Source organism: Stegostoma tigrinum, chromosome 3 (assembly GCF_030684315.1).
Source record: "Stegostoma tigrinum isolate sSteTig4 chromosome 3, sSteTig4.hap1, whole genome shotgun sequence".
Classification (NCBI taxonomy): Eukaryota; Metazoa; Chordata; class Chondrichthyes; order Orectolobiformes; family Stegostomatidae; genus Stegostoma; species Stegostoma tigrinum.
In genome coordinates, this window is record NC_081356.1 from 27,039,614 (window position 1) to 27,052,032 (window position 12,419).

At 40.0% G+C, this 12,419-nt stretch overlaps 2 protein-coding genes across 7 annotated transcripts in view; one reads left to right on the forward strand and one right to left on the reverse strand.

Annotated features, from left to right (window-relative positions):
* anp32b (acidic (leucine-rich) nuclear phosphoprotein 32 family, member B) overlaps positions 1-5,264 on the forward strand; it is a 47,301-nt gene extending 42,037 nt beyond the window's left edge. For both annotated transcript variants that reach the window (XM_048528142.2, XM_048528141.2), the window contains exons 6-7: positions 1,974-2,040; positions 4,676-5,264. In XM_048528142.2, coding sequence (XP_048384099.1) covers positions 1,974-2,040; positions 4,676-4,749 — 141 coding nt within the window. In that variant the 3' untranslated portion in view covers positions 4,750-5,264. The remainder of the gene's footprint in view (positions 1-1,973; positions 2,041-4,675) is intronic.
* Positions 1-12,419, reverse strand: part of c3h5orf63 (chromosome 3 C5orf63 homolog) — a 51,979-nt gene that overhangs the window by 1,350 nt on the left and 38,210 nt on the right. The window contains exon 6 of one of the 5 annotated variants that reach the window (XR_009444310.1): positions 10,531-10,793. The exons of 1 other annotated variant lie outside the window; for it this stretch is intronic. The gene's annotated coding sequence lies outside the window, so the exon portion shown is untranslated. Of the gene's footprint in view, positions 1-10,530; positions 10,794-11,802; positions 12,147-12,419 lie in introns of those variants that run through there. 3 more of the 5 variants (XM_048528147.2, XM_048528146.2, XM_048528148.1) reach the window with 3 other exon arrangements.

Below are 12,419 nucleotides of genomic sequence, written 5' to 3' on the forward strand. Positions count from 1 at the left end.
TTAAATTCTGGTGCGAATTATACAGTTAGTGACAGAATCCTTGGTAGCCTTGGCATACAGAGCGATCTGGGCGTACAGATCCCTGAAAGGGGCAACACGTGGATAAGGTGGCCAAGAAGGTATACAGCAAGCTTGCCTTCATTGGCCTGGGCATCAAATATAAAAGTTACCAAGTTGTTTTACAGCTGTACAAAACTATATGGATGTGGCACATTTGGAATATTGCATGCAGTTCTGGTTGCCACATTATCAGAAAGGTGAGGACACTTTGTAGAGAAGGTTTTCCAGGATGTTGTGTGGTCTGGAGGGTTTTATTTTGGAGGTTGGATAAACTCCATTTTCACTGGAAAGACGTAAGCTGAGGGGTGACCGAAAGAGGTCTACAAATTATGAGAGGCATAAATAAGGTGGCTAGTCAGGCGTTTTCCCAGGCTGGAAAGATCAATTATAAGAGGGCACAGGTTCAAAATGAGAGAGGGAATGTGTTTCGCACAGTAGGTGATGGGTGCCTGGAACCCACTGCCAGTGGAGGTGGGGGAAGCCGGCATATTAGCAACATTTAAGGCATTAAGACGGGAGGCAAACATGGATAGAAACCGCACATAGGCAGTAAGTCACAAGTCTAAATAAGGATTAGAATTGGCACAGGTTTGGTGGGCTGAAGGGCGTGTTGCTGTACTGTGTTGTATTATATACAAGCGGTTCACTTGATTTGGCACCACATTGACAAACATTCACTTCCACCACTGATGCTCAGTAGCAACAGTGTATACCATCTGTAGAAATTCACCAAAGATCTTCAGACAGTGCTTTCCAAACCCATGACTACTACCACCATTGAGAAGGACAAGGGCATCAGATACATTGGAATGGCACAAGCTGTAAGATCCCCTCCAAGCGACGCATTATTCTCACTTCGAAATATCTTACAGCGTCTTCACCGTCACTGGGTCAAAATTCTGGAACTCCATAATGACATTGTGCATGTTTCTACAACCCAAGGACTGGAGCCGTTCAACGGGTAATTAATGTTGGCTGAGCCAGCAAAGTCCGTATTCCATGAATAAAGAAAAAATGAATAGAATCTTTGAAAGTACAAGAACGATTTTCTTCCGAGGTGTCTGATTCTTTTCCTATCTAGAATGGAAAGATACTGAGACAGAAGCTGAAACACACTATCTGCGCATTAGGCCTTTCATGAACCATGAATTTCTGAGGCTACCTATACATCTGAACCAGTTTGTGTGCATTGACCAGCATTGTTGATTTGGTTTGGCAGCTTGGATGGTCTCACGTTGGGATTATTTACAATTAAACAAGTCTGGATATGTATATCCAGGTTCTATACCAACTAAGTATACTTCTGGAAGTAGTGCTTGGGTAACATCATTGAGACTTGACTGAATAGTTTCTGCTGGTCGTCTTGATTGATCATTTTGAGAGCACCCTGGTCAAATTCAATCCATCAATGAGCTACCTGATCAGTGCAGAATTCATTTAGCCTGATAGATACCATATTACATATGTTCCCATGCCTCCATTTCAATGCAGCACCATTCAGTTTCATATTAACAGTTCATGCAATCCTTAAAAAAAAAACTTGCATTTACAGTGCACCTTTCACATCCTGGGGATATCCCAAGGTGCTTTACGAATACTGTGGTACTACTTGAATGTGTATTCAATTTTGTAATGTATGAAACACAGCAATCACTTCCCACAAGCAACAGTGATGATGTCCAGATGATGTTGTTTTAGTGATGTTCATTAAGGATAGTCAACTGAGCAGAGACACAGGATAATTCTCATTCTTTTCTTCAAAATAGTGCCATAGTAAATCTATTATGCACAAATGCTGGAGGTAATCACTTGGGGATGAGGTGGCGATCTCTGCAGATCCTTATAGAGCTTGTGCTCTTCATTATGATCAACTGAAATCATTTGTAACTAAAACACTGTTCTCTCCTCCACAGGAGGGTTATGAACATGACGGTGAGCTTGACGAAGAAGATGACGATGAAGAGGATGATGAGGATGAAGGTATTGGCCTGTCTTCTGTTTCTTGCCTATTCAGAATAATAGAGCACAGAACGAGGCCAATTGGCCCCATGAACACCAAAGTGCCTGCTTCCTGAAAATCCTTTTCAATTAGTCCCATTCACCTAATCTTTCTGCAATTACTGCAGATTTTTCCTTTTCAACTCACATAAGAAATAGAAGTGGGAGTAGGCCATCTGGCCCATCGAGCCTGCTCTGCCATTCAATAAGATCATGGCTGATCTTTTCATGGACTTAGCTATGCACCCGCCTGGTCACCATAACTCTTAATTCCGTTACTGTTCAAAAATCTACTTTTGCCTTAAAAACATTCAATAAGGTAGCCTCAACTGCTTCATTGGGCATTCCACAGATTCACAACCCTTTGGTCAGTCCTAAATTTGTTTCTCCCTTATTTTGACGGCATGCCCCCAAGTTCAATTTTACTTGCCAGTGGAAACAATCTCCCTCCTTCTATCTTATCAATTCCCTTCATAATTTTCTATGTTTCTATAAGAAACCCCCCACCCCGCCATTGTGCTAAATTCCAACAAATATTATCACAGTCTACTCAATCTCTTCTCAAGCCAACACACTCAACTCCAGAATCAATCTAGTTAGCCTACTCTGTACCTCATCCAGTGCCAGCTGTTCCTTTTCTAAAGTAAGGAGACCAACACTCTAGGTGGGAACTCCCCAGCATCCTATACAGCTGCAGCATAAACTCCATCCCTCTGGCAATGAAGGACAATATTCCATTTGCCTCCTTAATTACCTACAGCACCTGCAAACCAACTTTTTGTGATTCGTACACAAGGACACCCAGGTCCCTTCTATGCTGCAATTTTTTTACCATTTAATCCTATCAAAATGGATGACCTCACATTTACCAATCCCTCTGCAGACTTTGTGACCTCTATACACTTTGCTCTACCACTCATCCCAGTGCTATCTGTGAACTTTGACACACCACACCACAGTACACAACTTGTATAATTAACTTCTGAAAATTCTTATTGAATGTGCTTCCACTGGGTTAACAGCATATTGCTAGATCCTGATAACTTGCTGTACTAATTCATGAAATGAATTAAGTTGGTTCTTAATTCCTTCCTTACTTAATCCTTTGTAAAAGTAAACATTTAATTTCAAGTGCTTAATCCCTTATTTAAAAACAAACATTTATATTCACAATCCCACATCAAATTAAAGGCAACATTCAGCCAGGTTTGGCATCAAGGAGTCTTGGCAAAATTGGAATTAGTAGAAATTAAAGGGAAAATTCCCATCACTGGTGTTATACTTGTCACAAAGCAAGACGGTCATCGTTGTTCGTGGTCAGTCATCTCAACTTCAATACATAGCTGCTGGAGTTCCTCAGGGTAGTGTCCTAGGTCCAACCATCTTCAGCTGCTTCATCAGTTATCTTCTCTCCATCGTAAGGTCATAAGTGGGGATGTTGTTGCAAATCCTCCGATACTCAAACAGCTTGTGTTCATAGTCCAGGTCTTGCTGCAAATGTCCAGGCTTGGGCTGATAAGTGCTGAATAACATCATGCTAAATAAGTGACTGACAATGATTATCTCCAACAGAACATCTAACCATCAGTCGATGACATGGAATGGCATTACCATCACTGAATTCTCCAACACTGCGAGTTGTTATTGACCAGAAACTGAACAGCATCAACCATGTAAAATACTGTGGCTACAAAAGCAGATCAAAGGCTGAGAAGTCTGTGGAAGTAGCTCACCTTCTGACCACCCCCAAAGCCTGTACACCACCTACAAGGCACAAATCAGCAGTGACATTTGTAAAACACCCAAAAAGGACAAAATAGCCCACTTAATTGGCACCCCATCCACCACCTTCAAAATGTACACCCTTCACCACTGATGCTCAGTGGCAGTAGTGTGTACCATCTGTAAGATGCATTGTAGTAACTTCTCAAGTCTCTTTCAATAGCACCTTCTAAACTGTGTTCTCTAGAAGGTCAAATACAGCAGATTCATGGAAACACCATCACCTGCAAACTCCCCTCCAAGCCACTCAACATGATGACTTGGAATTATATCCCCATTCCTTCACTGTTGCTAGGTCAAAATCCTGGAACACTTCAGTGGTACTGTAAGTGTTCCTATTCTGCAAGGAGTGCAGCAGTTCAAGATGACAATTCAGTACCACTTTCTCTTGGAGAATCAGCAATGGGCAATAAATGTTGCCTTAGCCAATGACACACACATCTGATGATTAAATAAAAGAGAAAACTCTTAATCTTCATTTCATATGTCTAAGACCCAGCATTTTGAACATCCCACACATGAAAGTTGCATCTGTTTGAAGGCAGCAGCTCTCTTCTTTGTGGACCACTGATCGTGCGAACTCCTTTCCTCCTCCATCCCCCTGTGAAAATGGTGGGTGCTGAATTTGTGGGTGTAACTTCTGACGTGAATTCCAGCACCATTTTGGCTAGCTAGAAGCTCGCTCTCCATCCCTGTGAAATTTCGGGCAATAGTTGCACTGACTTGTTAGAGCAGAGAAGTGGAGCAACCAAGTAGAATTCTGTGGGTTTTGTTATGGCATTTGAATGATGAGTTTGGTATCTTGGCACTGAAATTGTTTGCCGTTATCTTACAGAGGAGGAGGAAAGCACTAAAGGACAGAAGAGAAAAAGAGACACAGAGGATGAAGGGGAGGAAGATGATGATTAAGAAGCCAAGTGGCCTGAAGGACTACCTAGTACTGGTTGGGCTATAATGCCTCCCTTCCCTGCCCTGATCCCTGACCCTTACCCCAGATTGATGACTGTTGGATACCTGCACAGCACTGAATTATCATGGAGCCAGCAGTTGCCAATGTCTTGACATTCCTTGTATTTATAAATGCAGTTAATCCATATTCCAAAACCCATATGGAGTAGTGAAACTGGGTAGAATTTGGTCCAGTGCTTTTATGATATTGGGGTTTCTTAGGTTTCCTGCTAAGACTATTTCCATAGCAACAAGAACAGATAAGGTGATTGGATAGTCATGTTTGTAAATGACTGCCTGTTACAGCGAGGTTATAGTATCGATCTTTATGTAAGTCAAAAAGCTTTGTAAATAAAATCTTAAACTTTTTGGTTTGTTCTTCGATATTGCAATACCATTTTGGGTGTTATTTACAAATGCAAGATGTTTCTAAACTAACAGTTTTTGGAAAGTTAATAAATGGTTTCTTTTAAAAAGACAGTATTCATGTTTACTATCTGTCGCTGGGCAGCACAACAAGTAGCATTCTTGATGGAATTAATACAATAGAGCAGCACAGTTTTGTAGATTACTGAGAATTGGTTCAATCTCTGTTCTATGCAGAATTAACTGACCTCAGCCCAGTTAGTAAATAACACTGGAACAGTTTGCCTTGGCGCATTTCATGGTCAAGGCTCCCTCCTTGTGATTAATAAGTGACCATCCTTGCTCAGAGAATGCAACTAAGTACAGGGGCGATGTTGAACATTGCCAGATAGTCCACAAATAATGAACGTTTAGATGAGAAACCTTCAGGGTTAACTGTTCCTGCAAAACTCTTCTGACCAACAAATAAATGCAGCCAGGAGAGCAAGGAAATGTGGAGAGGAACTGACTAATCATGTTTGTAAATCTATCTGTAGAGTCCTGGAAATCATTGTGTTCTTGAAGATCATGTGTTCTTGAGAGGCTAGCTCTAAATATCAGCATGCTATGGCCCAAAATTGGGCAAAGTCACTTTGGATACAACTAAATTTAACCTGCTATTAATTTCACAGGAGACACATAGTAATAGTAGTGGATCCTTCGCAAAGATGTGGTAATTTATATTACTGGCAAATCCTGGGAATACAGTAATTGGAAACTCCCTGTCTTGGCTGATGCTTCACTTGCTTAGTAAAAACTTTATCATGCTTTATCACAACGTTTGGTGTTTTCACTTGCCATGCATGTGGATGAATGCTATTATCTGGTTGAGCTTTCCTGTAAATGATGTCGATCGTTTTCTTTATCAACAGAGTATAATGGGTTAGATAGTTCAGTTGCTGTTCAGTGTGTATAATTTTGCTCTCCCATCATTGCTTTGCTTAGCACAAATATAAAAAGGATCCAAAATATAAATTCCTCATGAAGAGGGGAAACATAAATTTTGATCAAAGAAGCTAACCTCATTGATGTCAATTTACCAATGTCTGGTCACAGTAAAGAGTTCAGTGCATCGCAATAATTCAGCTGGCAGGGAGCTGATCTCACATACACACTGGGAATTGGAGTCTGAAGCTTCTAGGGAGGTGGTGGATTCATGTTATTGTTGCTAGGCTAGTAATCTAGGCCTCCAGGTTAATGTCCTGAGGACCTGGATTCCAATCCCAGCACAGATGGTAAAATATGAATTCAATTTTTAAAAAAACTGGAATCATAAAGCTGACCTCACGGCAACCATAGTTGATTGTCACTAAAAATCCATATGGTTCACTAAATGTCCTTTTAAGTGAGGGGAAATCTGCCATCCCAATCTAGTCTGGCCTTCATGTGATTTTAGACTACAACAATACGTTGACTCTTAACTGTCTTCTGGGCAATCGGGGATGGGTACTAAATGCAGGTCTTGTCCGGTAACACCCATGTACTGTGAATTAATATTTTTTAAAAAGCCTGTGAGACATGACTTCATGGAAATCCCAATCCTATGCTACTTTGGCAATGGAGTTTGGATTGACTTTGAAAAAAGAATATAGACAGCCTTTTGATTACCTTGTGTTGTACAGAGACTGAAGCTGGAGGACCTCTGACCCCGAATAACCGGCAGCCCCACCATCAGAGCTGATGTGGGTGGGAAGGAAGTAGTGACGTTTCAAGATCTATATGTCTTCTGAAGGTTTGGTAGTGAAGCTGGTCACAGCTGCGAGGCCGTTGCCGTGGAGGGGAATTTGAAGCACAGGGGAGCGAGCAGCCTCAGCTGTGACCATCTCATAAGGTCAAGTAGAGGAGCACATGGGGATTCGAGTTTTGCCAAAATGCACGCCATCCCTTGCCTGCCCTGCGTCTGGGAGACTATGTCAGTGCATTGACTGGATTTCAGCAGCTACAAACTCAGATATTAAGCAATCCTTCGATTGCTGCAATGACCTATTCACTGCTTTTAGGCAGCTGGCTTGTAAACAGTTCAGGCACGGGGTGTGGAGGGCATCATCTCTGCCAACTGCCTGCCTCCCTTCCACAGTTACATCTGAGCCCAGGTGTCATTGGAGAGGGAGCATGTGATGTCAATCAATGCTCTTCATACCTTTACAGAGAGGTGGCACAGTAGGGATTAAAGTGCTTTTCTTCCCCCTCCAATTCCATGCTTATTTAGTCCACTTTTCCCTTCTCCCTTACCCCACCCTAACATTTTGATCTTAGCATTGCCCTTAATGGGTTTTGCTTGTAAATACTCAATTGGCCACAGGGGTGTTTTCCTGGTGGTGTAGAGAAGGAAGAAAGAATTATAGGCAGCTACCTGTCATTCAGCCCCTACTCTCTCCTTTGAGTGGCATCTTTCAAAATAGCCCAGAAGTGAGAAAATGCAAGCAAACTGGCATGCCAACTGCTTATGGAAATTCATAATCTCAACTGTCTATGACCCTCCCAAGATTGAAACTGTTGCCCAGGTTGCCCCAAAGTGGTTTACAGCTAACTGACTACTTCTGGCATCATCAATCTGGTAGGAAATGTGGTGGCCAATTTTCACACACAAATTTCACAACCAGCAGCGTGGTCCTAACTAAAAATGTTTCTGTATTTATTCCAAAGATTTGGGCTTTACTGGCTTAGTGCCAAACACTAACTGTCCTTGAGAAAGCGATGGTGAGTTGCTATAGTCTGTTCAGTGATGTTAATTGAAGGATGAATGCAGGCCGGGACATATGGGATTGTCTATACCCTCCGAGAGGCTAGAGTGAGTTAAATAAATGACTTTCTGACAGAGCTGATGGTGTTGTCCACTGAGTTATAACTGCTACCTGTAGCTAACATTCTCTGGTGGCTGTAGTCCTGAATGAAGTAACATTGTTATATTAAAAGCATTAGGAATGATAAGAAAGTGGGAACATCATTCACCCAGTTCCCATTAGCCTAATGAAGCCAGTTTACAAGTCTGGGAGTTTACAAAAACATGGAGACAAAATAACTTAAGCTAATGTCAAACCAAATTTTTTAAAAAGGCCATAAAGCTGCTTTCATAATAAAAGTAATGTTTGTAAAGCGTATGTTTTCTACTCTGGGGATGTTACAAAGAGTTTTAAAACCAATTAATTACTTTTGACATGTAGCCAATTTTATGTGGGCCAAAGTGACATGCACAGAAAGCTTGCACAAATATCAATAAGGTAAATGATGAAACAATAATCTTGTTTTAGTGACATTGTTTAAGGAATGAATGTTAGCCAGATGGCCTGCATAAATTCCTGTGTCCTTCAAATTGGTACTAAATCAGTATTTGATATCCAGCCAAATGGGTGGAGGCTTTGGTCTAATGTCTTGATCAGAAAACATGATTTCCAAAAATGTAGTAATTCCTCAGTAGTACATGGAGGTTTTAGCATCCATTGTGTTTTGATCCAAGTGCAGTTGAACCCAGAGTCTTCTAATCAATGAGATGTGAATCAAATTTTCCTGGTTCAGTGAGTGTTGCGTTGTACTGTGGCTTTAGCTTTCAATGTTTTTTAAAGTCATTTGCAAACCAGCGGATGAAATCAAGAGTTGAAATCATTGGGATGGTGTTAGTGGAGAGAGAGAGGAACAAACACTGTCTACAGGCTTTAAACTGCCTCTTCTGACTCTGTTAGGCACAAGGGATCTTTCTAAGGAAATGGGAGCAAAGATTAAAGCAGTGTATTCCAAAGAGTCATTTTGGTTACTCTCTAAAGTAATGCCAGATCTGTTGATTTTTTTTCGTGCAGCTTCTGTTTTTTTTGTAGACACTTATGGCATTGTGATTGGAACTTTACATTATATTGTCCGAATTATTCAAATTGTCTTTGTAATAGTATTAAATAATTCCTTATCACAAAACCCATCAATTCCTGTTTTCACTTTAGCTTCTTTGAGTGTTAAATTACATATTGCTTGGCCACGGGTTGGGTGGAAATTTATTCATCTCTTTCTCTTTGTTGAAAAAAGGTGGATTATATTGGTTCCAAGTGTCCATAATATTTGCCACTCACAAGAGAATGAGGCAGCATATTGGAATTATAGTGCTGATAATAAAATACTATGGTCTCTCTTTTGGATGTGTCCAGGATTGTAGAGAAGCACTTTGATCTTAAGATGATTGTGTGTATTTAAGTTTGACATTTCTGAACTTAAGGAAGAAAACCCAAAAAATGCAGACTTTGGTTTCATAAAAGACAGTTGCAACAGTTGTAATTTTTAGCAATTGATTTGCCTATTTTGAAATGAGAAATGTGTTGTTTCTAATTGTGTTTTCTCTTACAGGGTATCCATAAAACAGGTTTATCAGAGCATCCCTATTGTGTGTTTGGATTTGTGTTGACAAGTCTTGGACTGTTATTATGGAAAATAAGAATCATGGTAAATTATTAATTTCTAAATTTCAAATAATCATATTTGATGCTACATTTCTTACTGGAATCCCTTCTAGAATTGGCATCAGCTCCATGAAGGAAGGCTGGTGCAACACACAGTGTGACAATGTCTAACACGGGCGGGGCAAGGCAGCAGTTCCCAAATCCACCCATGTTTGAAGGAGGATCAAACCAAGAGCTGGTGGCATCAAACTGATTATTACCATCAGCTAACTGATTAAACTGACTCCTAAAGCAACGTGTATGTTATATGCTGGATTTTTGATGGTGGAGATTCCCAATTTTCTCTCTCTCAAATGGGTGACTAGGAATCTTTCTTACTTTCATTGTCTGCCACTAGTGATCAACCCGTTTGGCGACAAAGCTTCTGGCTTAAAGACAGGTACGGTATTCAGTGCACCACAAAATTTCCACTACTTCTAGGATATGATCGTGTATTGATAACTTTACAGTATTTCAGCTACGTTCAAATGAGTTTAATCATAAATATTAATATAAAGCCTCCTCTCTGCTAAACAACATTGATGACAAGGAATCCCCAACTTATGATTGCTCGTACTTAACACTCTTGCATGGGATCCCAATTGTAATTTTAAGGATTTGACATGTGAATATTTCCTGTGCTTACTAACAGCTATTTTATATCATCCTGCATTGTGTTGTAACTTGCGTACAACCGAACTTGCAAGTCAACTGGAGAACGAAACCCATTCTCAACCCAGGGACTGCCTGTACAAATGGGTTCAGAAGTAGATTTTGTTAGATCGTAGTTACTGATAGCAAAGAAGGCAAGTGCACTAGTAATATTGTAATATGCTTTGAATTAAGCTGTTTTTGCAGAGACATTCCTGGACTCTGAGCAAAGCCTATGAAGGATATTACCAAAGAGTTCCATTTTGTATATTTATTGAATGATTGGTATGGAGAAAGTGTTCATCAGATAAAATCATTTATATGGTTCTCTTTCATGTTATTGATGCTTACATTAACTTGACTTTCATGTTTGCATTTTGCTATCCTCATTTATCAACTGTAAGCACAAAAATAATTTGGAGTTTTTGCCCATCTTTGTGCTAATTGAACGAACTCCTCGAAAATAGGTTCATCAGGTAGTTCACGCTGACATTCATGGTTTGCAAATGGCATTTGATTGAGATCTGCCTTTGTAGAAACAAATATCCATTATTAATGGAGAAAGCTTAATTATTGAGCAATATATGTTGAAGAGTCCAGAGTTTTGTTGTCACATTTTATTCCATACTTTTCTATTCTCTTGCAATGTGGTGGCCACAATGAAAATTTACTGGAGAAATTAAGTTGATTAGTTTTTAATACAGTATTTAGGGAAAGCAGTAGCGTAGTGGTAATGTTAGTGGAGTAGTAATCTATAAACTAAGGTTAATGCTCTGGGATTGTAGGTTCAAACCCAACCATGACAGATGATAACAATTGAGTATAATAAAAATCTGGATTTTTCTGAAAAAACACTAAGGATAACAATAATTCAAATTGTTGTAAAAAACCATCAGGTTCTAGTAAGGAAACATGCTGTCTTCCCTTGGTCAGGCCTATATGTGACTCCATGCCCAAACCCATGTAGTTAATTCTTACCTGACTGGAAATGGCCTAGCATGTCAGCAGATCTGGGATCAATTAGCTAATAATGTCGACATCACATGAGCAATTTAAAAAAAAAATTTGATACAGCTCTGTGGAATGGGTTAATATTGGTAACTCCAGGCACCGTGAAAATAAATAAAAAGTTCACTCTTGTTTCATTGCTTGATATGGTCACATAGAATTTGATGTCAATAATAAAATCAACTCTTTACGATACCCAATGATCCCTAGATATGTATTAAAATGGATTACTGTTGGGGCAGATGAGGGTAAATGTTTTATCTATTTAGAAAACACGCGAATCTTAAGGTGCAAATGAAATCCTATCCATTATTAAAACGCGGAAGAACAGCAGATGCTGTAAGTCAGGAACAAAAACAAAGTTGCTGGAAAAGCTCAGCAGGTCTGGCAGCATCTGTGAAGGGAAAAACAGAGTTAACGTTTTGGGTCAGGTGACTGGGGAAGTTCTGAGAAAGGGTCCCGAGACCCGAAACGTTAACTCTGATTTTTCCCAAAGTAGATGCTGCCAGACCTGCTGAGCTTTTCCAGCAACTTTGGTTTTGTCCCATCAATTATATTATAGGCAGGAATTGCAGATTGGAAGCCCATCTGCCTATAATCATTTTGACCTTTGATAAAAATGCCAGACATGTTTGAACTGTTTCTGTCTTTGGCTCTGAAGAAATTTGTGTTTGGTGTTTATTTTTCTTTGTCACACAAAATACTGAAGTGATAGTTTTAACAACGAAATTTTATCCATTGTATGCTTATGGTTATCTCTTGTATTATCCATCAATTGTAGCCAGCGAAGTGTGATTAAATGCATTTGAAGCCATGCTGTTCAGTCCATGGCATCATTTTGGTGCAGGATGTTCCTGTTTATTTGCACTGTTCCTATTGGTCAGGGAATGGGATAGAAACAAATATGACAATTCAGTTCTGTGGAAGTAAAATAACAGAATCCGAGCAGTGCACAGAGACCAACAGCAGTGATAAAGAACTTTGCCTGTGTCAGTTCTCCAATTTTGGCCAATTGTACATTCCTGATTCTCTCACTTCACTGTTGGCGACCATACCTTCAACTGCTGAGGCCTCTGCTCTGGAATTCTCTCTCCCCTTCTTTAAAATGCTCCTCAAAACTTACCATTTTGGTCAAGCATTTGTTTA